The 26,128-nt window shown below is 38.3% G+C and overlaps 1 protein-coding gene across 1 annotated transcript in view; it reads right to left on the reverse strand.

The window, feature by feature from the left end:
- ARB2A (ARB2 cotranscriptional regulator A) overlaps positions 1 to 26,128 on the reverse strand; it is a gene marked incomplete at both ends in the record, with an annotated part of 234,916 nt that overhangs the window by 39,870 nt on the left and 168,918 nt on the right. Inside the window, 2 exons of the mRNA XM_079548659.1 lie at positions 20,890 to 20,974; positions 24,144 to 24,260. Of these exons, the coding sequence (XP_079404785.1) occupies positions 20,890 to 20,974; positions 24,144 to 24,260 (202 nt within the window). The remainder of the gene's footprint in view (positions 1 to 20,889; positions 20,975 to 24,143; positions 24,261 to 26,128) is intronic.

Raw genomic sequence — 26,128 nt, forward strand, 5'->3', positions numbered from 1 at the left:
GTGAGTACCCAGTAACAGAACCCAGCCTTTAGTGTTCTTTGTGAGCAATCTAAAAAGTTACCTAAGCAATTAAGACGCAGCCAAACTCTGGTGTCACTGCCATGTGTTCCAGAAGCTAAGCTGTCTACCAAGCCAGAGGCCCCAAAATTGCCTTCTGGCAGAAAAAGACTCCATTTTCTCCATCTCCATCTCATCATCTATTTGTTGCCATGCACTCATTCACTGGCCAACACAATTAGCCCAACAAAAACAGTCCCCAGATAATAATTCTGGAGCAAAGCAGGTACTTATGTGGCAGAGACTTTGCATAAAGCCTCCTTAGCTGGAACAAGTTGAGGAAATAGGAAGGACAAGGACATCTGTTCCTGAATGTGGAGACTGATGCATTTTGCAGACCTGCCTCCGTTGCCTTTTCCATGCAGCTCTCACAGCTGGACCAGTAGAGTGAATCTGATCCCACTTCTTTTTAGGGAGGAAAAATATCCCATTGCTGCAGAATAATGACACCCTGTTATGCTACAAAGTTTCTCCCCCTTCAGGAAATGCAACTAGTGATATAGTGACATACACAACAAGTACTAGAACTTTTTTTTTTTCTTTTCACTATAAATACAATCAAAGAGTCTGGGACGGTTAGAGTAGGATGGAAAAAGATTTATATTGCAGCTATATAGGGAAAATGCATTCCAAACAAAACCTTAGAAAACATTATCAGCATCCTGCAGATGAGCTCACCTTTGTGCCAGCAGAACTGCCTTCATATTTTACCTGCTGGAAATGCAGGGCACAGAAACTGAACAGATATGCACGATAACTTGTAGATCCTGACAGGTCATTGGAACATACAATAACCTCTACAGTTAAAGGCTGAAACTCTAGAATTTGCAAGAAATTCAAAGCAATGACATTAAGCCTCTGTTTTCTATGCATATGCCCTTTCCCAGAGAAAATGATGGAACCTGAGATGAAGAATTAGTCTCTAACATATGCAGAAGCTGATGAGCTATTTCTTGTTCCTGTCTAGATCATGAATGTCCTCTCACCACCATGCTGGCACTGCAGCAGTCAGCTAAGTGGATCTGCTGCTTCTCTTGACACTCAGAATCTAGCAGTCTGCCCAAATTCATCTCAACACACTGTAACCTTGCCAGAGACAAGTATGTGTACAGCAAACACATTTAGCTACTGACTGTAAGAAAAGGAAACCAACTCTGACCTTGTACCTGACTGCAATGGACCACATGTGAGTGAGATTTATGCGTGCATGTGCTGTGTTATTACTTATTGTTGTTCTTGTGAAAAATTGTTTTGTTCAGTCTTACTGTTTATCTAACTCCAGTTAATATGGCTCTCTTAGTCTTACTTAGTTGATACCTGAATGAAGGCTTGACTGTTTCCCTAGCATTTACATCCCACCTAAGCCATTTGCTATCACAGCACATCACAAAAGAGGCTGATGGGAAGCATGTGGGAGAGATATAGCTGACAAAAAAACAGTAGGACACAAAGAGAGCAAATTAATTCCACTTCTGTAGACTGGAAAGGTCATAAAGATGCAGTTTACTACCTCATGCAAAAAGTATGGAAGAGCAGCAACTTTATAAGAAGATGAGTAGATCAATATTTCCTTATATAAAAACCAAGGATCAGCACAGGAAAATTTAAAATTCACTGGAAGTCTGTTGGCTTACAAGTCGCCACAAATTTAGAAGTTTTATGGAGATGCCAGTTTCCTGGCAAAATACAGGGACTGCATGAAAAAAACAACATGGGAAACCGAGATACACAGGCTCTGCAGTGAGTCAGATTTTGAACCTCAGCTCTTATGTTACTGGATAGTATGTGTATGCAAAATGAAATAAAAGTTCATCCCATTTATTCCATGTAGAGACAGATGTCTCAAATGGACATGGTCTATCTGCCAAGAGAACTTCCAAAGCTTTCTGCAAGATGTTCGTGATAGAGGAAGGGAATGTGTATGATCTATTACTGATAAAGAATTAGAACAAAGTTAATCTAAAATCATTAAAAATTAACAAATCCATGCCCATACCAGGCCAACACACACTAGATCTCTGCTTTCATACATAAGAGGAATTGAAGGAGATACGGCGGCACAGCAGGGCAATGCTGCATAAAACTGATGTACTGATGCTCCCTGCTCATAATCTGTCTTTAATTTTTGAGAAAGAAATCAATAAGCACAGATGAGACACAGACAACTTTAATCCCCTCCAGTAATCATGTCACAACATGTGTTACTGTAGTTCTACACTTTTACCTTTGCACCTTGTTGTGTGTAACTGAGCAACATAATTAACCACTGGTAGGTAGTGTTTACGTTAGTTCTCAAAAGGTTAAGAAGCTGATTATAGCTAAAATCAGCTTTGCCTGGGGCTTCAGTGGCTGTGTAATCAAATTAGACAAGCAGGGCACAGTGTCACCTAACACAAACCAGTGCCACTTTCTTCTCTGTTTTGACCTTTTTCATTAGATGAGCAAGCCAGGTTTTAGCTTATTCCAAACATTTTGAACAGATTAGTTCCCAGTAAACTCTGAGCGATAAGCCACGCATTAGTCCACATGGTTTTGTAGATGACTCAGAGAGACTGCATTCAAGAGATTCTTCAGGAGTAACGTCAGCTTTCATTTGCCCTCAAATAACCATTTGGTTTAAGTTTATTTCTTTTTGGTGGAAACAGTTTTTAGAAGGTGAACGGCAATAATTTCAAACCCCTAAATATCTGTGGTCACTTTCTTTGTCTTGCACTTTATACTGTTTTCATTCTAGAGCTGCAGAGCGGTTTCCCAAATCCAACAGCAAACAGAAAACTTCACAAACACAGCAGATAATGCATTAGCATTTCTGAGAAGCCACAGGTAGCCTGCTCAGTGGAGCTACAACTCACCCATGTGATGCAGCTGCTGTACTCTTTGAAATCAAACAAGGCGAATGGTATAATGGAGGTGTTTAAGGAAGTATAATAATGTAGGGAGAAGAGCAAACCAGCCTCACATCAGAAGAGTGCTTTCTGCATGGCTGCATCACAACCGCATTTAAATGCAGACTACAGCTTCTGTAATCTTAGTATCTTTTACATAAAGGGAACAAAAGATTAACCAGGCAAAGAATATAGAAAGAAAAGTGACAGCAGATTTAGATTAAAAGCTGCAAGAAATGCACTACACTTTTCTGAATTTTATGCAGTAAAGTGAAAGACAGTAGCTAAATACATTTGTTTGATATTCACATGTCTGTCCCCCAACTTCAGCTGCAGCTTTGCCTGCTTAGGTACTGTGGCAAAATTAAAGGGTGTTTGTACCACAAAAAAAAGCAGGGTGTAAAACAACGGCCTCTGCAGATGATTTGTGCCTATTCATTTACAGCCAATAAAATCAAAACTTGTTATTTTAATTGATTAAGTCATAAATAGAGAGTTACAGAAGTCAAGCCTCTGTACTTGCACAGTCTGATGATTCCTGCTAATCCAGCAGTACTTAACAAATTCACATATGGTTAGGTTGCCAAGCCATAGCTGTTGATCACGTTTCCATGCTGCAAGCTGTGCAAAAAAGAAAAAAATCAATACACCAAGTTTAACATACGGACAGGAAACAGTGTCCTCCTATACTTACAATGAACTTCAAATGACTGTGCTGTTCCTACTCTCCAGTGTGTTACAGTGAAATGCATTCTTTCAGAAGATCCATCACGCAGAACAATACACAAATTCACAGAGGGAGTCATACCTATTGTGTCAATGTGTTTCAAATAACCTGACATTTTGATTGCACCATCAGCCTGTCAGGAAGCCTCCCCCACCTCCACGTGCTAAAAGCAGAGGCCCCCTCTCCAGACAGAACACACGTGTGTCTCTTTCAGATGTAAGAACAAGCCCCAGCTCCCTCACACCCAGCTCCTGGAAGGCCATGCAGGCCGTGCCATGGCACAGCCCTTGGTAGGCACGAGGCCTGTGCCGTGCAGTGCCATCTCCAAGGTCTTGGGGTGAAGTCACCAGAGTGCCCCATCCCAGAGCCAGGCTGACAGCTGCCAAAGGGCCTCTGTGTCAACAGGACACGGGGGCTGGCTTTTCCAAAATGCAAGGCTATGCAGGGTGGTGGAGGGATCTGCTGCTCTCTGGTAATTTCTCTTCATTCTGGTGAGCAGCTGTAAATGGATTAATGGTATTTAGCTCTAGAGAGCATGTCATTGATCTGCACTGAACATATAAACTGTTATATAAAACACACTTGGAGACTCACACTTGTTCCTCACTTTCTATTAATGTGTCATTTGCAAGAAAAATTTTATTCAGAGATTAATGTACCATTTTGAAAACCCTGGGCATAAAGCTCCCAATCAGAAAATAATAATGTAACAATTCTAAATGTTGAATAATATTAATATTGCAATACATTATGACTTAGTACACTTCAGCTTTCTCATATCATTTCAGAGGTTGTAATACAGTCCCCTACTATTACAAATGAACTCTTTCAGGGACTCCAAAAATGGCAAATATGCAAACTTTGCTTTTACAGTCCCCCCTGACAATGCTGGAGAATCAATAATTTTGCAGCAACAAATGGTGATCGTTGTCCAGTGCTGGCAGACTGCTTCCAGGTTTACCATACGGATGCATTTGAATGTATGTCTGTGAAAATCTGAGGACACTGTAGATCTGTCTCATCAGTATGTGAAGGTCTGCTGGGGTCTCAAGGCAGTTCTGCTGGTATGAAGTCAGCACCAGTGCTGACTCTGTCCACCTCTCAGGACTCCTATACTGAACACCCTATCTGATAGCTAACATCTGGAACTAAACACTAGTCTGTACCACTTGCTCTTTTCACTCAAGAACTTCTATAGAGGGATATACCATAGTCAGGAGACTTCCTCCATACAGACAGCATCATTAGAGCTCGCCCAAGGAGAAAATGCATATGCAAATCACTGCTGAGTCTGTACTAAATCTTTAGCATCTTGATGGTCCATTTTTTGTTATTTCTTTTTCCCCACATTTGACATTGCTTCAGCTATATTTAATTTACAAACTGTTTTTTTTTCCTTTCCCAAAATCAGAAGGCAGGAAGTAGAAGGGTGCAACTAGCAGAGGCAGCTGATACGAGCTGCTGGCAAGGTGAAGCAGTAGGTTTTAGTAATAGCTGGAAGCTGTAAGTGGTTCAGAGCTTTGAAGTCAGTGCAGCTTTGATGTACTGCTCCCATAGTTAATCGCAAGACAGTCTTGAAAGAAAAAGATTTCCCAAATACCATCCAAGTGTCATTGCTTGTGAAATCCTTCAGTGATTTTTTTTTTTTCCCCCTAGTGAACTTTAATGTTGGGCTGTTCTCTCCCTCTTGGTGGCTCTTAAAGTGTTTTAATCAGTTAAAAAGAAGACTAAACCCATGCTCAGTTCGGTCCAGGCAAGTTGTCTGCTGTGTGCTGCTTCACCGATAGATCTAGAGCACTCTCCTCCCCGCAGCCGTCATGCTTAGCCATGGTGGTGAGCTGCAGAGCAGTATGGTGGTGGTCTCCTTGATGGCTATTTCATCTCCATACTAAAACGCTGTGATGGATTATCTACTTATTTGTCCCAAAAGACAAGCTCTCACTGAGTCACAAACTCAAGCAATCGTGTTTACTGAGAATATAAACAGAATTATCCTTGGCTGGTAAATAAATCAGTTCATGAAAGTGTGGCATTTAGCATCTTCTGAAAACAACTGCATGTTACCCAATTTATTTCAATAGCTAGATTTTAAGCCTGATCCTGCTCTACATGTCAAACGTCATCTACCAATCAAAAGTGCAGCAAAACAATCATTTCCAATAAGCCTGGAGTTAGCGGAGCAAGAACATTAAAGACTTAACTCACAATCCCCATCCTACATCAAAAAGCTCTTTACCTGTGCACATTTGTATCTGAACAGAAAGGGGAGACACCATTCCCAAAGACCCATGCGTGTCCAAATGGACAGAAATAAAGAAAGTGGCATGTGACCAGTAAATTATGAGAGGGCAACACGTCGAGGTCAGAGGTCAGTGAAGATTTCAACAAATCTCAGAAGATATGGCAACAGATTAAGCCAGAGGATAGACTGCCCTCCAACCTTAACCTGTTAAGACCTTTGAAGTCTTGTGGTGACCTCTGTTCTGCTCCTTCATATTAGTTGTTAGTTACACTAATTACAGCCCAATAGTGCACTGGAGCCAGGCACTTTTTCCAGAGCCATCTGTATATGTGCAACTGTGACCTTCAGCCGAACAGTCCTGTGCACGTGACATGCACTCTCCCCTTTTAGACAGCGGGTTGCATTGCCTGTGGCAGGTTATGAACCTTCAGCTGTGACAAGCTTCAAGATGTTTGGCACATTCAAAAAGTGGGTGCAATGTTTTGCAAAAGAAATTGTTACACAAATCAAAGTCAACCCCAAAACATGGGTCAGTCAAAGAGGAATCTGACAAAAAAGCTGAAAGCGATTTAACTATAAGAATAGTTTCAGTGTGCAGTGACATAATGATTTCCAAAATAAGGATATAAAGTGAAGTGTAACCCCACATAAAAACTGCATATTCAGCACTGAAATCAAAGAAACAACTTAGTGTTGCTGCCAGTAAGCTTGAGTGAGGGAGTGTGGGATTAGTTGTGGAGTCTATTTGCACTGATTTTGCATCAATATCCATATTAATGCTAACAAAATATTGTATCATATTTGGGGACAGCATTCAGCTTAAAGTCTCTCTGGCAACTGAAATATCACTTGCAAAGCTTCAGTAAATCATTTAGCAGCGTCAAACAAAGTCAAGCAGTAAATCAGTAGAAAAGTTTAGAAGAAAAGATGTAGTGCATAAAAATCATACCAGAATTAACAAAATGTATAACAAAAGAGCCTGTGTGTGGAAAGAATAGCTATTCAAAATCAATTTCTATTTCCTCATTCATATGGGGAATATTTTTTACATGGTGGATAAAAGCTTTGCATGATGACAAATCAATCCACCTGCGATTGCTGGGAACAGTGTTACCAAGATAACATTTATTTGTCTGCAAGTGCAAACTGCAAGCTGTGAATACATCTTTAAAGAAATACTTATAAAAAATGTCATTTTAATGAAGACAAAAGATCCTGACTTCTGAGCTCTGAACTATCCTGGTACAAAGATACAAGGATGCGGGGAGATATAGGCACTGATCATTTTTATGCATGCATACCTTTTACTGCTAAATTTGCAACCCATCTCCCTGCTCACACCACGCTCTTGCTGCTCTGGCTTGAAGATAGCAACCTGTGACTACTGGCTGGCAGGAAAAAAAACACTTAGGCACTTGCTATTACTTCACATTCAGTCCTTGGTTTAAACAGTAGTCTCCAGAGGCAGAAAGACTGATGCAATACCCACCAAAATCAGGAATGTTACTACTGGTTTTTATGGCAGACAATTCAGGTCCCAGTAATGAACAGGAATTTGCGAGATTCGTAAGCTACGCTAAGTTTGTATACAGAACACATGAGTTCCGCAGTGAACAGGGGGAAACTCTCAAAATTCTAAACGTCCAGAGCACTCCTGAAATGCAGTACTTGTACCTTGCAGCTCTTTCATGCCTTATTGTAAGGCTCTAGCAATGTACTGCTTTAGGAAATCTTCAGTCATTATCTTATCAGTGTTTGATTTTATGGGGAAATCCTGGAAAGGGAATACTTTTCACTAAATGAACCAAGTTACATAAGAGGATGACTAGACTTCTGTTCCCAAATTCCCAAATAACAAATATTCTAACTTAATATGGTAACCGCAAGTCCTCAAAGGCCATTTACCCCAGTATGGCAAAGTGAGATCAGCTCTTAGGGAATGAGTGTTCTCAAGTTTTGTATAGACTCCATATGTGCAGTCGTATTAGAAAAGCATTCCCATCCCAGCATCGGCACTTTCTGTCAGCATAGTGCTGCTCTGACTCCTGCCCAGCAGGAGCACTCAAAAGCCAGGGAAGCTCCTCTGAGTTCAACAATTGATCTAGAATATCATTTAAACTCCAGCATAAAAGCACTGACCACTTGGAGGCAAAGAGGGAAACTACAGTTAGAAAAATAACCTATTCTGTTTAGCAAAGCTATGGCGTGCCCTCATCAGGCGTGGAAGCTCTCCATGGGACTCTAACAGATCCTCATGTAGGTATCTAACAGTAAAAAAATTGGACCTCAGACTTCAAATACATGAGCGTTATTTATATGTAGTAAAAGGTATATACACATATATTATATCTTATAATATGTAATTTCAAATTATAGTAACATAAAAATCTCAGATGAACTAGTAAGTATTTTTACAATGCAGTGTCTTATTTGCACATAGATTAAACAAACAAAAATGCGTGTCTTTTTTTATCCTTAGAGATAATGATGGGCACTGGTGCTTGGTTGAACATTTGCTTCAAACTGACTACTGTACTCACAGCAGCAATAATCAACGCTGTCTTCGTAGTTTACTGTATTAAATGCATGGGCTGTTTCTCTATTAAAATGGTGTAGGTATGACTTCTACACTTACCTAAAACAAAAGGAATAACGTGAGAACTACTCACTTTTTCATATAAAATTTGGAACGTAATTTAACAAATCTTATTAAGCAAAATCAGCTGGCCAAAACAAAGTATTTCCTGGAATAAATAAACATTCATAACTGTATAACCGTATAAACAGTTATCACACTGAGTAGGGTTTTCATGTCATAATCTAAAAATGTAGCATGTCCACTTAAATTGGCTTTCTACTTAAAACTACTTGCATAAACAATCAGCATCTGAACATGAGTTAAAAGCAGTTGTTTGCTTTTGCTTTTAATAAATACGTAATAATTACAATGCATTTAAAACAAGTCAGTTAACTGTTCCTGCACATTAACATGAATAGATCGGTTGCTGGCAGAAAATGACAAGTCCTTCCACAGAAAACTGGGCCTCACAAATATAGGCACATTCTTTGATAGGACAAAGTTTAAAGTGCAAATATACTGTGAAAAGGACCTCTAAAAATGGCACCACAAAGCTCCACGTTTCTCATCTTTTGGTTATTTCACAGGTTGGGAAACTAATCTTCTCAGCTCAGAGCTAGTCAGAGCAGTCAGAAAACTGTTAAATTAGCAATTTGAGGGCAAGGTGCTAAGAAGGCAAATGTGATACAAATTTAACCTCCATGTGTTGCAAATAAATTTATGTGACATAGAAAAAGAAAAGGAATGTTAAAATCAATTCTATGCCACTGCTAGGAATTTCTCTGATTCTTGCATGTTGTCCAATCACAGCAATGAGCATGGATTTGATATAACAGGCATTACTGACAGCTGTTAAGATAATTTGTATGCCTGAAATAATAAAATGTCTGTTTATTACCTATTTAGCGTTATTTGATTGAATAAAAGCAGCGAGGATATAGTGCTATATTCTAAAAACACTGTTTCTTATTCCAAAGACAGCAATAAATATGATTGTAGATCTTCAGTGGACTCATGCCAGCATGTCAAAAAATGTGCAGCAAGAGGTGCTGGCAGGGAGGCTTGTGACCTTAGCAAACCAGAGAACAGAATAAACTGCTCCTTAAGCATGGATCTGCAGCGCATGAAAAGTCTCCATGTCCTCAGATTGGAAAGTGAATACTGTTGGCCTCTCTGGCAGCTCTGCAACAAAATTAATGAAGAGTTCCTAAAAATGACCAGCAGTAACTTTCTAACATAAAAAAGGTATAATGCTTTCCATGAATTTACCACTTTGGACAGTGTTGTGATGGATAAATATGAATGAAATCACTGGGCTGGAAGTGGATGGTTGCCTGGGGCCAGTGAACCCGACCTGATTACATTCAGTCTGACTGAACAGAGAAGTCTCAGCCAGCAACACGCAAGCTTGGTGGTTTGCATGGCTATTCTCTTCAAGGTAGGGAAAGCACTAGCAAATGTATTCAAGCCGAGATATTTCAACATAAAAGAAAGAGCAATATCTTAAAAAAATTGCTACATGGCAAGAAGAAAACAAAAGAAAAAATGGAGAGGCTCAGCCCTTCTTGTTCAGTGGAAAAGCAAAATCAATTGTTAGGTATAGAAAAAGGTGGTAATAGCTTGTTATCGGTATAAAAAGATGATAAGGAAAGCTAAAATTATTAAAGCAAAAACAATCCATGCCTGGCAAGCTTAGCACAGTGAGGAACTTTTTTTTTTTATATACAAGCAGCAAATGCAATCCATATCAAACATATGTCGAATTTCAGATAGAGATTGTGAAACTGTAAATAACTGTGCAGAAGAAAGTATGAAGTTGTTCAATACATGTTTCTATTCTCTATTTGGAAAGAAAAACGCAAGGTGTTTGATGATGTTCATTCTATTTCAACTCATCAATATCTTCTCTGGGATGAGTATTTCTAAACTGGCAGACTTGCAGAGTTTGTATTCAAGAGCCATAAAACTGGCTACTGAAGTTCATTTTAAATAAAAATATCAGAGAAATCAAAGAATATGGGAGAAATCTCAATCCAGCCTTCAGAAAAGACTATCCTATCAGCACAGTTAACCTGGAGTACCTGTAAATCTGAAGAAGAAATAATGAAAATGGATATATGGTTCCATAAATTCCATAGACATAGAAGAATCATCTATTCTCATTTTTTTTTCATTGCAACATTTTACATCTCTCTCTTCCTCTGTTGCTGTTCTTCAGCAAATCCAGCCTCTTTAAGGAAGACAATTCCATTTCACTCAAATTTTCATTGCAAGCCATCTGCTGTAGACTTCTAATCATTTTCAGTGCTTACTACTCTATCCAACTGGCTGATGTATTTTGGGGGCTGTTGCTTACCCAGCTGTTCCTGAACTTACATGCATGCAACAAAGAAAGACAAAGTAACTAAATCTGGAAGTTCGAAAGAAACTGCCCAAGGAGGATACGGTACCATGCAACACAAAAGAAAGAACTATGTGGGCATCTGTCAGGAAACAGTGTAAAAGTATTTAATTTTCTTTGGGCTCAGAAATGTAGCTGATCCATGTTAAAAATCCCTTTTGGGTCTACAACTCTGTGGTACTTGAAACTACTAATGAAGGATCAAGATAGAAGAACTGATTACAGACAGTACAACATATTAGCACCTAAGTCTCTAACAAATAAATTCAGTTTCGCTCTTGAAGGTGTCTCATGTTTAGTGGATAAGGACTTATATATAAAAGGAATATATTAATTTTATTTCAAGCATTTGAAATAAATTTGGCTTATTCCTCCAGAATACTCTGAGCAGTTGAACAAATTATACCAAGTTTCCCGCACATGTTTGGAAAGTGCTTCGTTTTCCCTTTCTTTCCTGCAACTATCTCTCCTGCTTAAGTTTCTCCTTAAAACTCTGGAAAAAAGACTTTATATGGTGTCCTTATACTGTATCAAATATGCTTTAATTGTTTGTTTCCAGGCACCTTGCATCTCATTCGAGTTACTCCTTGTTTTTCAAAGGAGACAACAAAAGTCTTCCTTTTATTAGGAAGACATATTTCTCAATACTTCTTTTAAGCAGTCTACTATTATCACTAAATTCGGAGTAGCTTAATTACCTTAAAGCTTGAAAACTGATCAATACTTCATAAAGTCATGAGGAGACAAACTGCACAACTACAGAATTCTTGTTTACTTGTGAAAACATGTTAAAAATCAATATTACTCAGTATTTCTAGGAACCTGCAGACTAAGTAATCTGCAAACGTAGCTGTCATGAAGAAACCCGTACTGAATTGAGGTGTTCTTGACAGAGTGTCCTAAGGCTATTCAACAACACAGGAAGTAAATGTAAATTCACCTGTGGTAAAATTTGTGTGAAGATTGGCAGAATGATTATTAGCAAGAAAGACCGTGGCTTTTTAGTTCTTCTTTTGTGCGTTGATCTTCATTTCCTTTTTTAAGGGAACATGCAATATTTCCTAACACTTAGTTAGTATCAAGGGCAGCAGTTATAGAAAGCATACTAAGAGATTCTGGACAAGCTCCTCCAAAACAGACTCTACACTATGGTGCTAAAAGGGTCAAATCTGACTCTTGGTGGATGAAACAGGACAAAAGTATGTAGTGAAGTTCTGAAGTCTGTATATTGCATTATTCTGCCTTAGAAATGCAGACAAGTCCATTTCAAAGAAAAGATGTTGAAAGACTAGAGACACCACAGAAAAATGTTCGAAAGCACTGGAAACCTGGAGAAATTAACTCCAGTTAGCTGCAGTGAGACTTAAAGAACTCAAAGTGTTCTGTTTCTCAGAACAAATTGGAATGTTGACTTGATTCCAGTATCAAATTCACACGTAAAAAAAAAAAAAAAAAATGTAGTTGATAGCACTATAACTTAGAAAAAGATGTAACAAGAACTAATAGCTGGAATCTGAAGCCAAAGGCAAGTCAGAAATGAACTGCTTCTGCTAATACTTTGACAGATTACAAAAGGAAGCAATGGATTTCCCACCTCTTGAATAATTCCAGCCAAAGCTGAATTACTTCTGGGAAGAAACACTTCAACCAAATGCTAGGGATAGCTATATAACTACATCTGCTTAAAATATAAAGAACTAAACATGAGTGGAGAAAAAGTTACTGAAACATCCTTCCTGGCTCGAACTATAACCATTTACAAAAAAAAGATCAAAAATTTTCAATGGAATGAGAACATTTGAAAAAATTCTGCCAAATCTGCAAATTTGGATTTTTAGAGAACACAGGCTGAAATGCAAATGAATTTTTGGATATCAGGTCAATGCAAATAAAAATGTTGCCACTGAATTTCAGACTATGTCCCTCAAGGATCTGAATATCTCCTTACAGGCTCTGAGCTTTGTCAGAATTACAATTGCAGTGGTGTACCAGATTCCACCTCTACAGATGTTCTGGCTTTACTTCAGCTAACAAGAATGAAACACAGAAAACACTTCTTACAATGAGTAATAGTCCATGGAAACAATTTAGTAAGCCAAAACTAATATTCAACATCAGTCCCACAAAGTACTTACCCAAAACTCACAGAAAACCATGTGAGGTGTTTCACTCTTGCTGGCCTGGAGCCTGCAGATACTCCAGAATAGATGACAGGGAGAGAACAACAGCCTTCTTGTCCGCCCTGCAGATGATGCTTTACCCCCAGTGCTGCAGTAAGGATTGAGGGGTACTGTTTGACACAGGGGTGCCTGTTTGCATTGTGAGGCCAGGAGGCATTGTGGCTAAGCAGTGGGGTTGACAAGCCACTATGAAAGGAAGTTTTAGCTAAAATCACAAAAAGCAGCAGAAGCTAGAAAAATACCTACTTTTGCTAGGGTGTATTCTAACATAATCTGTAAGAAAAAGCCAATTTGAATTCCAGCATCATCTCTTACATCTGGGGATTTTCAAGGGTCTGGAAAATACAGCATGTCTTGCTTTAGTTGTTTCCCTTCAGTGGACAGTACTAGTGTTGAATGCTCTGGCACTATATATTTTATTTAGCAACAACTTAATTATACTTAGCATAGCTTCTTTAAAATGTCAGTCTAAACTGTCACGTGGAAATCTGCATTAAAGCAGCATCTGCCTATTCACAATGTGAATGTATTCACTATTTGCTGCACTACCATAAGGCCTGTAAATGATAGTGAGAAGACAAGGCTCAGGTGTTTTGGGAGTGCAACCATGCTAATGACTGGCTAAGCATCATTTGTTCTGGCTAGCATCTGCAACTGATGAGGGAGAAGTAAGAGAAAACAAGATCCTCAACTCAAGAATTTGCAATCTTACTTCAGAGTAAGACAATGGCCAGCAATGTAGACAGAATTGGATAAACACAGGTTGCTTTGGAAGTAAGACCTCCTATTTATTTTCACAAAAATAAACAGATACAAAGAGTACAATAACACTGTTTGATAGAGCAAATTCTCATCTGCAGAATACTTCTTTTTTTTTTTCAACATAGTCACCACTATGAGTTGTGCATTTTCATCAATGATGAAGAGCCTGCATGCTGTGCTCATAACAATCTGCACCAGCAGAGGTGACCCACTGTTGTTGTCGCCACTGCTCAAACACACCACCCACCACCCCAGAGTCCCGCTGTTTAGTCTCCAGAAATGTTCAGAAAGTGTCGATGAATGTCAATGGCTGCTGTTTTTTTTTTTTTTTCCACATTGAGGAATTAAGCGACAAATCTTTGCTCCCCTTCTGTGCCAGACATCATTTGGTCAGACTGCCCCTCTGCTGACATCCGTCACACAGTAACAAAATGTGAAGGAATATTGACGGGAAAGTTCAACCTCTACTGCCGTACCACAAACATCTGCCTCTGATGTCATGGGCCAACACAGTAACACAGGAGGCACAGACTGTGAGACACTCCATGTACTAAGAATGGAAGAAATCCTATTAAGCAGTATGAGAAGTAACAGTTACAGCAGGTCAACTAATCACTGTCAAACATTCTGTCGGAAATATCTAGCTGTAGTAATTCACATAATACTTTATTATGACAATCTAAGACAGCCTTGGGGAGTCTGAAACAAGCATATGTCACCCTAGCAAGTTAACTGTACTCTAAAAAATGCCCTGATATAGATGCTTGTGTACTGGAGTAATTTTTGATGAAATAATAGTTTTTCTGATGTCAGTACTAACCCAAATACATTACAGTATTTTGTAGAACGTTACGTGAATATATGCAATATGTGCTACAAAATAACAACACTGGGGATATACAAATCAAATACAAAAATTAATGACAAATTTGAAATTATTACAAAACTGAATTCTCTCACTGCTGCAACATCAAGTGGTTCAAGTCAACACTTTAAAATTCGTATTTTCATATTTACTTTTGAGGCTCTGGCTTTCTGGAAATGAATCTGAAATACCACTCAACAGGTCTTTATAGATTTTTGTCCTTTCCAAAGCATTGTGAAACTAAGGGACTCAAAACACAACATGCAAGCTCACATCCAGCTAGGTATTATACATGAAACAAAAAGCTGCCTGTAACACCTGAAGCTGAGCAGGAGACTAAGAGCAGAGCTCTTTTGAAGAATCAGGAGCAGGGAAAAAGCTACTTACTCCTGCACTAAGAAGACATTAGTTGAAGTCAGGCTTAGTGCACATGTGTAGCAACTGCAAGAGCCAGTGCTGAGACCAGCTGATGCTTCAAAGTATCAGTAATAACTTTCAATCCCTGGCAGACAGCCTACAGGAGCAGAAACGGATGTGTAGAACGAGCCATGCCAGCATGGAAGGATGCTCACACCAGGCTACAGAGTAACCTCCATCCCGAAGATCTCTGCACTCGCAGCTTGCGCTATTAAGGCTGCAAATACCTTAAAACAAATTGACATGTAAGTAAATATAGGAGCCTGCCACTCTGACAGAACACTGGGGTGTTTAATCTTTTAAGTGAAAAGCTTTTATTGACAGAACTACATGAAGACATAAAACGCAAAGAGGTTTACAGTAAACACTGATTACTGTAATCTTAATCTCCATGAATGACTACTGAATGCAAAAATAACATTTTTAGCAAAATGGATAAAATGCCTAATCTGTCTTATTTTAAAATGTGTGTGCTTTTGTACTTCCTTCTTGAATTTGTAAAGCTATTGGACACCAATCTCTGGTCACAAAACAGGAGTGTCAGAAAATACTCCAGATCAATCTTCAGAAAATTGATTGAAGAGTGAAAAATCAGCAGCATTGGTAAAATGGACTAAAAAGCACTAAGGGGATGAGCCAGGTATTGCCTCAGTGCCTAATACAGTTTATGGCCGCTTCTGCCTTGTCTGCTATGAACAGTTTACGGGTTTTAAGTAAATCTAAGAGTAAAAAGCAGAGACAAGTAAATTGGTCCTTCTCTGTGCTTGTCACAGACCTCTCTCACGTAATTAACTCAAAGCACAGACACTGCTGCTCAGCAGAGCCCATCTGACCATGCTGGAGGTCTTTCTACTTGAAGCCCAGGATCTGCTCAGTACGCACCTTAAGGAGGCCTGTCTGCATGAAGTCTGAACTTCTGCAACAGTGGGGAAAAAGACAGTTGTCAGATAAAGCCAATAAAACTAGCACCTCTGTAGTCAAATGGATAATTCTTGGTTTCACCAGTACCAACACAAGCTTTGCCACAAGAGTGCTACCTCATGAACTGGTGGAAAGGCATGCAGGGGCTCAGATACAGACCTGCCCTTCCAAAGGAAGGCTTGCTGTGCAAGCCACACTGTCAGTTTCCTGGATCAGTGCTTTTAGGCAGATCTAACAGTCCAAAATAACTTTACTCAAATTTACTGTAGCCCCATGGAAGGATTACTGATGCTATTCCATTACTTAGCACAAAGCAGTGGTCTCCAGGGGACTGTTTAGTAGCATATTCTTGTCTGGATATTAAATCAAGCTATGCCAACGACTTAAAAAACAGCAGGTAACAAGCTTTTTCCTGTTTTTCAGTGAGCTCTGTTGAATCTCATCTTTCATTTGTTTTGAACTGCAAGTCTCCTATGTGCATACAGAAAAATCTCCAACTTTCCCCCCTGCCAAAGTACATAGTGTGTGATTAACGCATACAGGAATGTTTTTGGCTGTGGCTACGCTGAGAAGCTCAGTGGATGGCAGTGCTGCTCCTTCATGGGAGCAACTACGGGGCCTCTTTCTCCACACCTCCACATCAGCAATATCATGGAACCAGAGGGGCACAGGTGAAAGAACTTGAGAAAACACCAAGCTCAGTGGGACATCAGAAATCAGAAGTTTGAAACAGCAGCTTAATCTGCTGTAACCAAGTTCCTACTGTAGTAACACAAGTAGGGCAAGTATATTAATAAAAAACCCACAATTTATCTGTACGTGAATTACTATGAGCATGGTTTCTTTACTGACATATAATGGATGTTACAGAAGGCGGGACATACTCCTTGTCCTGGGGAACAAGGGCCAACTTGGTCACCCTTCTTGAGAAGGTGGTTGGACCAGATGACCTCCAGAGGTTTCTTACAACCTCAGCCATTCTGTGATTCTGTAAAACCATTTTTTTTCCTTCTACTTATTTATGTATAAAAAAGCTTAACACCTGCAGCACCCTGCGTGAAATAATGACATTTTCTGAATTCAGAGTAGAAGAGGTTGCGCTTGTTTTGCCTAGATGAGACAAAATGTTTTACATGACATACAGAATCATGTATGTTAGCCTGATGTTTGGTACCAGTATCTATTACCCCTTCCTCAAAATACTATTCCAAAGTTGACAGTTTAACACTGGTCACCAGCAGCACTAGCAAAAGTCTCACATCTCTCCCACACTGAAGAGTTTATTTTCCTGCAGTCAGCCAGAATGCAATTTATTCAGCTACATGGATTCATTCTTGCACTATTTTCCTTATTATATTGTCTCATCTGTGAAAAGAGCTTTCCTTGATTACTGTCAACATTTCATTTCATTGTGTTATCTTGTTTGTCTTTTGATGCTATAGTTTCCTTACTTTACAATGTTTTAACTACACTGGCTGCAACTGTTAAAAGAATAACTGTAATCTTGAGGATCAACTAGAAAGGATTTAAAAGGGTTTAAGTAATTCATTTTACTGATGTTACAATAACTTATTTTTATTTGATTATGTAAATGAGTGTTGGTGCATATCTACTTGGCAAAATACTGGAAAGTTTAATTTTCTGTCCTGAACAAAGAGCTCTCAGTGTTAGCAGCACATGAGCTAAGGAAAGTATCTTATGCAAAGGCAGGGATCTCTCATGACACATCCCAAAATTACACGTATTCAGGAAAACGAAACCCATGCTTACCTGACAAAATTTACCACGATACATTCCCTGAGCTAATGTTCAGGATACAACAGAGATGGTCACAGACCTGTGGAGCTACTTTCTCCCATCCTCAATCCCTGTCCAGCACCTACTCCAATAGGGTGCTTCCCAAAGGGCTTGTGAACACCTTTCACTAGAAACAGGGGAAATGATACACAGTTTCAGAGACCTTAAGGGAGCTACAACTACAGTTACCAGTAACACGAAGCCGCAAGTCACTAAGATTTCTGTTCCAATTTCACCTACAACCTGCATGACTCATACTGCCACTGCATTTTATATGACGGTCCTCAATGCACAGACTGCTTTTAAAGTCTTCCCCTCCCTCCACCCTACATTTATTTACATCTTTACACAGATAAGAAATAGATTTATTTCCTCTGAGAAAGAAAGAAGAGAGGTCTTTGGTTTTACTTCATTAGGAAGGTGGATTAGGGCCAAGGAAAAAGACCAAAAGTCTAAAAGGATTTTAATGAGGCTGAATGTGAATAGGGTGAAAGAAGTCAGGAGACAGAAGGCGGGAGACAGAGAGATCCTCCAAGCCAATGAGTTGAGAGGGGAACAGCTGAGGACCTCATGCAGTGCTCCACAGCTGGAAACCAGAGACAGTTTTGAGCTGAGGAGACTGGTGTCTGCCAACCCAAACCAGCAAATTATAAATGACTGAGGAAGACTGCTGGAGTCTTCTCACATAAGGAAGAATGCCTGGTTCTTGTCAGAAAGAAAAGGTAAGAGTAACAACATAAGAACATTAGTAATACTGGACAGCAGCTGGACACCGCTTACAAGTAATTTGGGTTTGCCTGTATATCCCACTATGCTGACTGCTTGAATAGCAAATCTTTCATGGAAAAATTTTCTCAAGAGATTTGCCCAAGAGACAGTTACTCTAGTAACTTACTTCTCAGTACAAACGCAAATGAAAAGTGGGTCCCAAGCAGAAAAGAGAACTTAATCTTCCTTCTGCAGAAAATTCATTAAAAAAAGTCTCTCACTGCTGTGATTGCTCTGTTAATTCACCTAAATACCAAGGACAATCCTGCCAGTATTTGAATGTGGGCTATTTCAGTACTGCAATTCTCAGAAAACCACATTAAACACTAATGCTCCTATATCTAGTAGCAATTCTTGAATTTACTACAGACTGCCCTAATGCAGGCATTTGTCATTGTTCAAATAAACACACTGTAATAATTATTCAGTTGTTCGTCTGTTAATGTCTTACAGTTGGCCATGCATAGAAAGAAAAATAAACAAAAACATATGAGTTAAGTGATAATTCAGCTGCAGTCACATAAAGCTACGCTGTTTAAAAATGTCCTGGTATTCTGAAGAACCAAGCTGGAAATAGTCAGCTTCCACTTAAATCACAGTCCAAAATTTCTTATCATATCAATGATCTTAATCTCTTGGCATTGTATACATGCATGAAAAAAATACAAATAGCCAGTTTACTATTTTACAACTTTTATTTGCTGAAATCCTACTCTATTCAAATTAATTCTTCTGCCAAAGACTTCAGTGTACCCAGGACTTCATTGACTTGAGCATAAATGTTATACCCACTATGATCTTTCCTCAACAGAAATGTAAAATTAAGACTTATTCATAGTTCTATCAAAGTGACAGTCTGTTATTTAAATAACATTTAGGATTTCTTCTATATAACACTCTTTATATATTTACATGGCATGAATACAAAGAAAGAGAAGAGAAGCTCAAATGGACAGTTTCCAGTATTGGCAAGAGCACTATAAACTCATGGGTTGCTATCCAAGCACTTATTTACCAGACTAAAACGACCTCCATAATGTGCTCTCTTTCACAAAAGTGACACACAAGTCAAAGACTGAAAGTTAATTCTGTTTGGAAGAATTCTACTACTGAACAATATTTTTCTTTTAAATTGCCGTATTTTTCCCTAAAGGAGGAAGAAGTTGGTAAATGAATGTTGAATCTATGAAATTTTTAGTAATATTTCATTTCCCTAAGCACTAAAGAGCAATGTCAATGCTATTGCACTGGGTCTGTACTGAGCTGATGATCTGCAGAATTAGATCCCAACCCACAGTACAGACATGATTACTGGTCTCTAGTTGTTTTGAGCTCTCAAATAGAGTACTGCTAAATTTTTTGAGCCTCAAAAATAACCTGCAGTAAACTAAATTTCATCTGCAATGTGAGGACTCTTTAACAACCTCACATATCTAGACAGATACAAATCCCTAACTTAACAAATGAAGAACTGAGTCTCACAGTGCAAGGTCAAACAGTGCTCCAGCTATTAAATTAATATTGTAAAGGCATGGTCACAGTGTTCCTTTGAACCTGATTTTATATTCTACAGAAATATACTACCTATGGCTTTTAGGAAATCTGATAATCAAACATGAACAATCAAATAAAACATGTTCAGTAACAGCTTTATGTATTTTAGATTACTTTCCTACAGAGATTTGAGATTTTCCTGCTACACTGACAATTATATCTACTTTATGGAATTATTACACATCAACAAAACTCTGCATATCATTTTACATGCTCCTTATGATTTATGATTCACTAATAGGAGAGCATATCTGTATGCTTCCAAAACAACAGAAATCCCATGTCAAGATTTTTGGACACTGTAAATGATTTGCTTTATACACCAGACTTCTGTTTATCAGGACTCAGAAAAGAGTCTTATTTCACTTAGGTGTATCTTTCATTAAATCTTCCTGCCTACATAAATCTAGGTATTTATTCAAGGACATATGATAAATTTCCCAGTTTTCATCATCATTGTAGTTTTTCTTAAGCTTCTATCTGTAAGTTATTAATAATTAAACCCAAAGAGAAAAGAAGATTAGAAAAATATAAGTAGGCAGGAGAGCTTTCTTGCTATGCAAGAAACAAAAAGTGTGTGTAACAAAAGAGCCATATTGAGCCAGCCATATGCTTTCAACCATACCTTGCCATAAAACTGTTAAAATACACTCAGAACCAAACGTATTTTTACATAACCAGGCACTTGGCTTGCACAAATAGGTATACCCACTGGCTGCACACAAAGCAACATACCTGCAGAGACTCGGGGGCAGTCGGGCAGCATGGACTCCACGGATGTGTCCAGTGGCTCAGAGCTGGACACCCAGTTACAACAGTTCTGCATCAGAAGATGTGCAATTGGTAAGCCAAAAACTCAGAGTAAGAATAAACACAGGCTGTGTAATGGTCACATCAAAATATATAAAGCAATCTCAACAGGGACTGGAAGGTAAACTACACTAGCTTGGTGATGTCCAAGCTATAATAACCAAGTGATATCTAAATATTCTGATATCATCCTTAATATGTAAAATGAGGAAGAACTCAGCAGATTTGTAGCGTGCTCTCTTTAAGTACTACTTGGAGTGCCAGTGGACTTCAGCAGGTCCTTGGACCACGGGAGCATGAACTAGACACTGCGCATTTTAAGCCATTCCCTTCTGTAACCGTTGCACAGGCACTTATATAAACATTGAGGTGAAGTAACAAGAAGTCAGAATTCTAAGGGAGTTTTGATGGAGTGTGTTGTACTGAGAAGGCTGTGAGATTACAACACAAAAAATTACAACTGAGTGGAAGCCATTGAGACAGCAGTACAAATAATTGAAAATATAACTGAGATGAATTGGCATGAACATTTAAAAATGTAAGTACTGATCTTTGGGGAACTAGGTTGATGAAGCATTATTAGTTACTTCTACTCCTGAATCCATAAGTAGGATGAATTTACAAGTAAGTTTTTAAATGTTTTGTTCCAAATGGTATCTCTTCAGAAGAGTCGTACGCTGAAACTACGATCAATATATTAAACTGAAGACTTAATTATAAAATAACTACATTTTTAATAGGATTGCCAGATGAAATAGAAGATCTACATGGCTTCCCTTATTACAAATCTGAGTTTTGCCTTCCTCAGAAAGTGATTAATTTCATCAAAGAAAAAAAAAACATTTTTCTGGGAAAGACCCAATGAATTTTCAGACAGATTTCTAAAAAATCATCCTATCAATCATGACTGTAAAAATGGATGATGGCTATTCCAGTAAACAAGCATGTATTGTGTATTTGTAGATGCTTGCTGCCCTAGTTGTGCACCATGGAGTCTGTCCTCACTGTGGAAAGATCCTTGACTGGTAGATCAAGTGTCTTATTGTATTTCCTTAATTCATTCTGTCTGGAAGAAGATGTCAGCTGTGTTGCAGTGAGGAGAGGATTTCAAAGGCTTCAGTCCCCACCAATAAAGGCCGAGGAATAGCTTTTGAATAGATTTGTCAAGGCAACCCTACTGTTCTGGGACCAGGGAGAGCAGGAACAACATAAAGGAAGGGTTGCTGTATGAGATTAGAAAGTGAAGTTCACAAAGCACGGCAGATTTTTGTAAGAAACAGTAGATCAATGAAACTATTGAACTCGATGGACAAAAAAAATAAAAACAAACACACTACCCAGGAATGTAACTTTTTAGTAAAAAATGTTTAAAATGGAATATTTCACAAAAGCTTTAGGGTTTAAAGTAGTAAAGTATTGCACATTTTACAATTTGCATATATGATTTTAATTAACAGCTGAATGTGAAATTGCAAATGTAAGATGGTAAAAATTAAAAGAAGTAGAATTTTTATGAAGTATTACATTCATTTGAAATAAGTAAAATTAATATTAACTACCAATAGAAGACTACATCAGAGTGCTGGAGATAATACAGAAGATTAGCACACAATTAACCAGCTTTTATATACAGTGTGACACTTGCCTGTAAGAAATAAGTATTCTCGAAAGCAGTGTCAAGATATGTAAATGGATGATTTGTTTTATCATTCATCACAGCTCCTAATAAATTCAAAAAATCATGACTTCTATAGGTACTAAAAATAGGCCACCAATGATACAGGAGAGATAGCTCGATGAAGAATTACTTTTTTAACAATTCATTCTTTCAATGACAGCAATTAGCCCTACAGACAGGCAGCGATTAGGTGTATATTTTAATTATTATTCATTTTACCAGTAGCCTTAAACCTGATTAAAGTAAGAGATATCCAGGTGATGTGCTAGTCTTAATACCACTCAGCCACACTTCACATATGTAAAGTTCTTCTTTCCTATTGGAGATTTTCAATGCTAATGTAAGTTATGACACTCCATCCACTTTTTAGGCCATTAATCATTTAACTTATTCTTTAAGATCTACATTCTGCAAATGAAATTAAAGGTAATGCACTTGTCTTACTCAGACTAAATGCTTAAAGAAAAATGGAGTTGTCAGATTCAAATTACAGGATTTAAAATTTCAGTTTTACTACATAACATATATTTTAAGGTTTTGATTTCCCATAAAGAAAATGGGGATTTTTCTGACAGAGCCTGTAGGGGTTACCATTCTTCATATTTTTAACATTTAAGTCAGAGCTGTCAGACTATATCCCAGGTGATTCTCTACTCCCATCAGTCATGGCCTATGAAGTGGTAAGGTTAAGTCCAGAGTAGGCAGTCTACATACAACGTTTCACTAAACCCACAAGAAAAAAGTCAAGACTAACAAAAAATTCAGTATAGTTTCTATTTGCCACACACACCTACTGTTTTACCACTCTGAAATGAATGTAGAAAACATGGGCTCAAGCTTGATTTGGAAAGAAACTCAGAAATTGTTAGTCTCACTTAAAAAAAATACTTAAATCACAACAATCCCATACTTAAGTATTAAAATGAATAATGAATGCAAGAGTTATACTTCACCAAAGGGTGGAAAACTGTGCTTGCTGGCCATAAATCACCACTGGATCATCTTGGACTAACCACTGGTTTCCCTGCTGCAGTAGTAAACACTCTGACTTCTCATCAGAACATTTCAGAGCACTTTAGAAGTAATCATGTCTTATAAAAGCAAGATTTTTTAGCCAGCCGTATAAATCAGCAAGCTGAATCACAAAAAACATGAAGGGGCTTTTCTACCACCATCATGTCAGGCCAGGAGCAGAACTCTGGTGTTCTGGCTGCTCTCAGAACTTCGCACCAGTTACCAAACAGCACTTGGGCTACAACAGTGCATGCTTCCACATTGCACACTGGAGCCAAACCTTATTATTTTGACTGCTAGCTTCGAAGCTCAGAAACTGCTTTCATCTCAGTTATTTTAGGGGCTGGTATGGGGACATGATTCCCATGGTTTTGAAACATGCTTTTTTTCACAGCCTAAAGAAATGGAAGAGGTTAGTAGATAAAGAAATGTTTATAGAACCATACAAAGGTGTATATGCCCCAACCCTTTGAAAAAAAGTCCTCACCTCTCGCATCCACTCTCGAATAGTTTTGCCAGCTTCTTGATGCCACACATTGTGAACAGAGTCTGTCAACGCCACAGCAGTTACCTTATTCTTTACTTCTGCCTCTCGCTGAATCATCTGTTAAAAAATACTGGCTTTAAGTTCTTTATTTCTATTGAACACTGTCTGCTTTGTGACAGATAATGGCCTTAAATTAAAAAAGGAAGAGTAATGCAATTTCAATACTTGACTTCACTTGTTTCAAAGTTTATACAAATCCTAACAGCTCTAGAAACACAGAAAGACCTAATATTTTTGATAAAAGAAATAATACTAACTTTTAACTGACTGAACTATTCAGTCCTATTATTTTCCATGTGGCTTGACAATTCTAGGATTAAAGGTATCATAGTGAAAAAATGTAAGATTCCCTGAGGACATCTTTTACAAGCTTCTCCAAGTTCCTATTTCTGTGCTTCAGGGAAGCTGGTACCCGCGGTTCACTGTAAGCTACTCAAGACTATCATCTACTAATTTTCAGTAGATTGCTGTAGTTTTTCAGATGTACAATCTTACTTTGACTTGTGTTTTTTCTTTTTCCACCCAATTTAGCTACCTCGCACTCCCACCATGGCCCCCAAATTCTTTGTGCTCTCTCTCATACATATGCTTACCAGGCTAACAACAGAGCCTCTTAACATTTGTAACATATTAGAAGTCTCTGTTGCTGGAATATGACTAAATAATATTAGTACTAAAACCAATTAAACGATTGCTGCAAATAACATGAACAAATGACAAAGATGCTGTGGAATTCAGCACTGCTCTGCAAGATAAAAGGGACTGAAAAAGAATAGTTTGATATCAAAGAGAGACAAAAAGGTTTTAATCTCCTGACACAAGTGACCCTAATTTGTAACACTGGAACAAAGTAAGTATAATGAATTATACTTAAAAAAACCAGCATTTCACAGCTAGTGTCTTTATCACTGGGTATACCACACTAAAGTTAATGTTTTTTTGGCATCCTTTTGTATTAATGGCAACACATACAACATTTCTAAAGCCAGACTTTCTTTGTTCATGGTCTAGTAACTGCTTATCAGTATACAGGCTGCACTTTCAAAAACAATGCTCCAGAAGGGATGCAGATGATGTTTTTTTGCATCAGAAACTCAAAAATAATCACCTAAACCCAGACGTTCAGTGTGAAAATAGCATTTATCAATATCTAATACAGTCTCCCAATATCTTCAAAATACCACAAACGTAAACCTTTTTGAGGAAGCATTCTTCCAATTCTACACAACGGTAGTACAACATTATGAAAGTTTCTTGAATTTCTCTTTGTTCACATAATATATTTTTAAAATTAACTGTAGTCAAGCTATTCTTAAGTGACAAGTATTCACCATTACTGGAAAAGAAATACAAATGTAGATCTCCGCACTCCAGGTAAAATCAGATGTTTGCCTTGTCCAATGTTCTGTTTGTCTTGCCCAATGTTTCTGTTCTGTTAGCATTACATGATTCAGAAATTCAGCTAATCTTAGGAAATTCTGGGCAAGTACATACGGAGACACTCTTAAAAGTGATCTTCCTGTGAAGACTGTCTGTATGTCCATTTTTTTTTTAGATACTCTCCCATGGGGCACATACAATATCTACAACATTTGGAGGATGAGACGCTCTTTACAGGTGTGTTTGCATGGGGAGCAAAATCACTGATTAAGGACAAAGTGGCATTTACTGTAAAAGGCTGGGCTTCTTTCAGCTGTGAGACGGTACTGCCATTTTCAGCCAAACATCAGATACTGAACACTGAATTTCACCATAAACACAAAGTTGTGCATAACTTCCTCCACTATGAAATGCAAGAATTGTATGGAATAATAACTTTTCCAGAGTAGTCCTTAGGCAATTGGGTGGTTCTGCTAAACTTGGGATGAGACTCTGGAGCTCCTCAAGAAGGTGGAACCTCAAAATGAAGATCTTTGCCAACACTA

Source organism: Tetrao urogallus, assembly GCF_951394365.1.
Source record: "Tetrao urogallus genome assembly, chromosome: Z".
NCBI lineage: Eukaryota > Metazoa > Chordata > Aves > Galliformes > Phasianidae > Tetrao > Tetrao urogallus.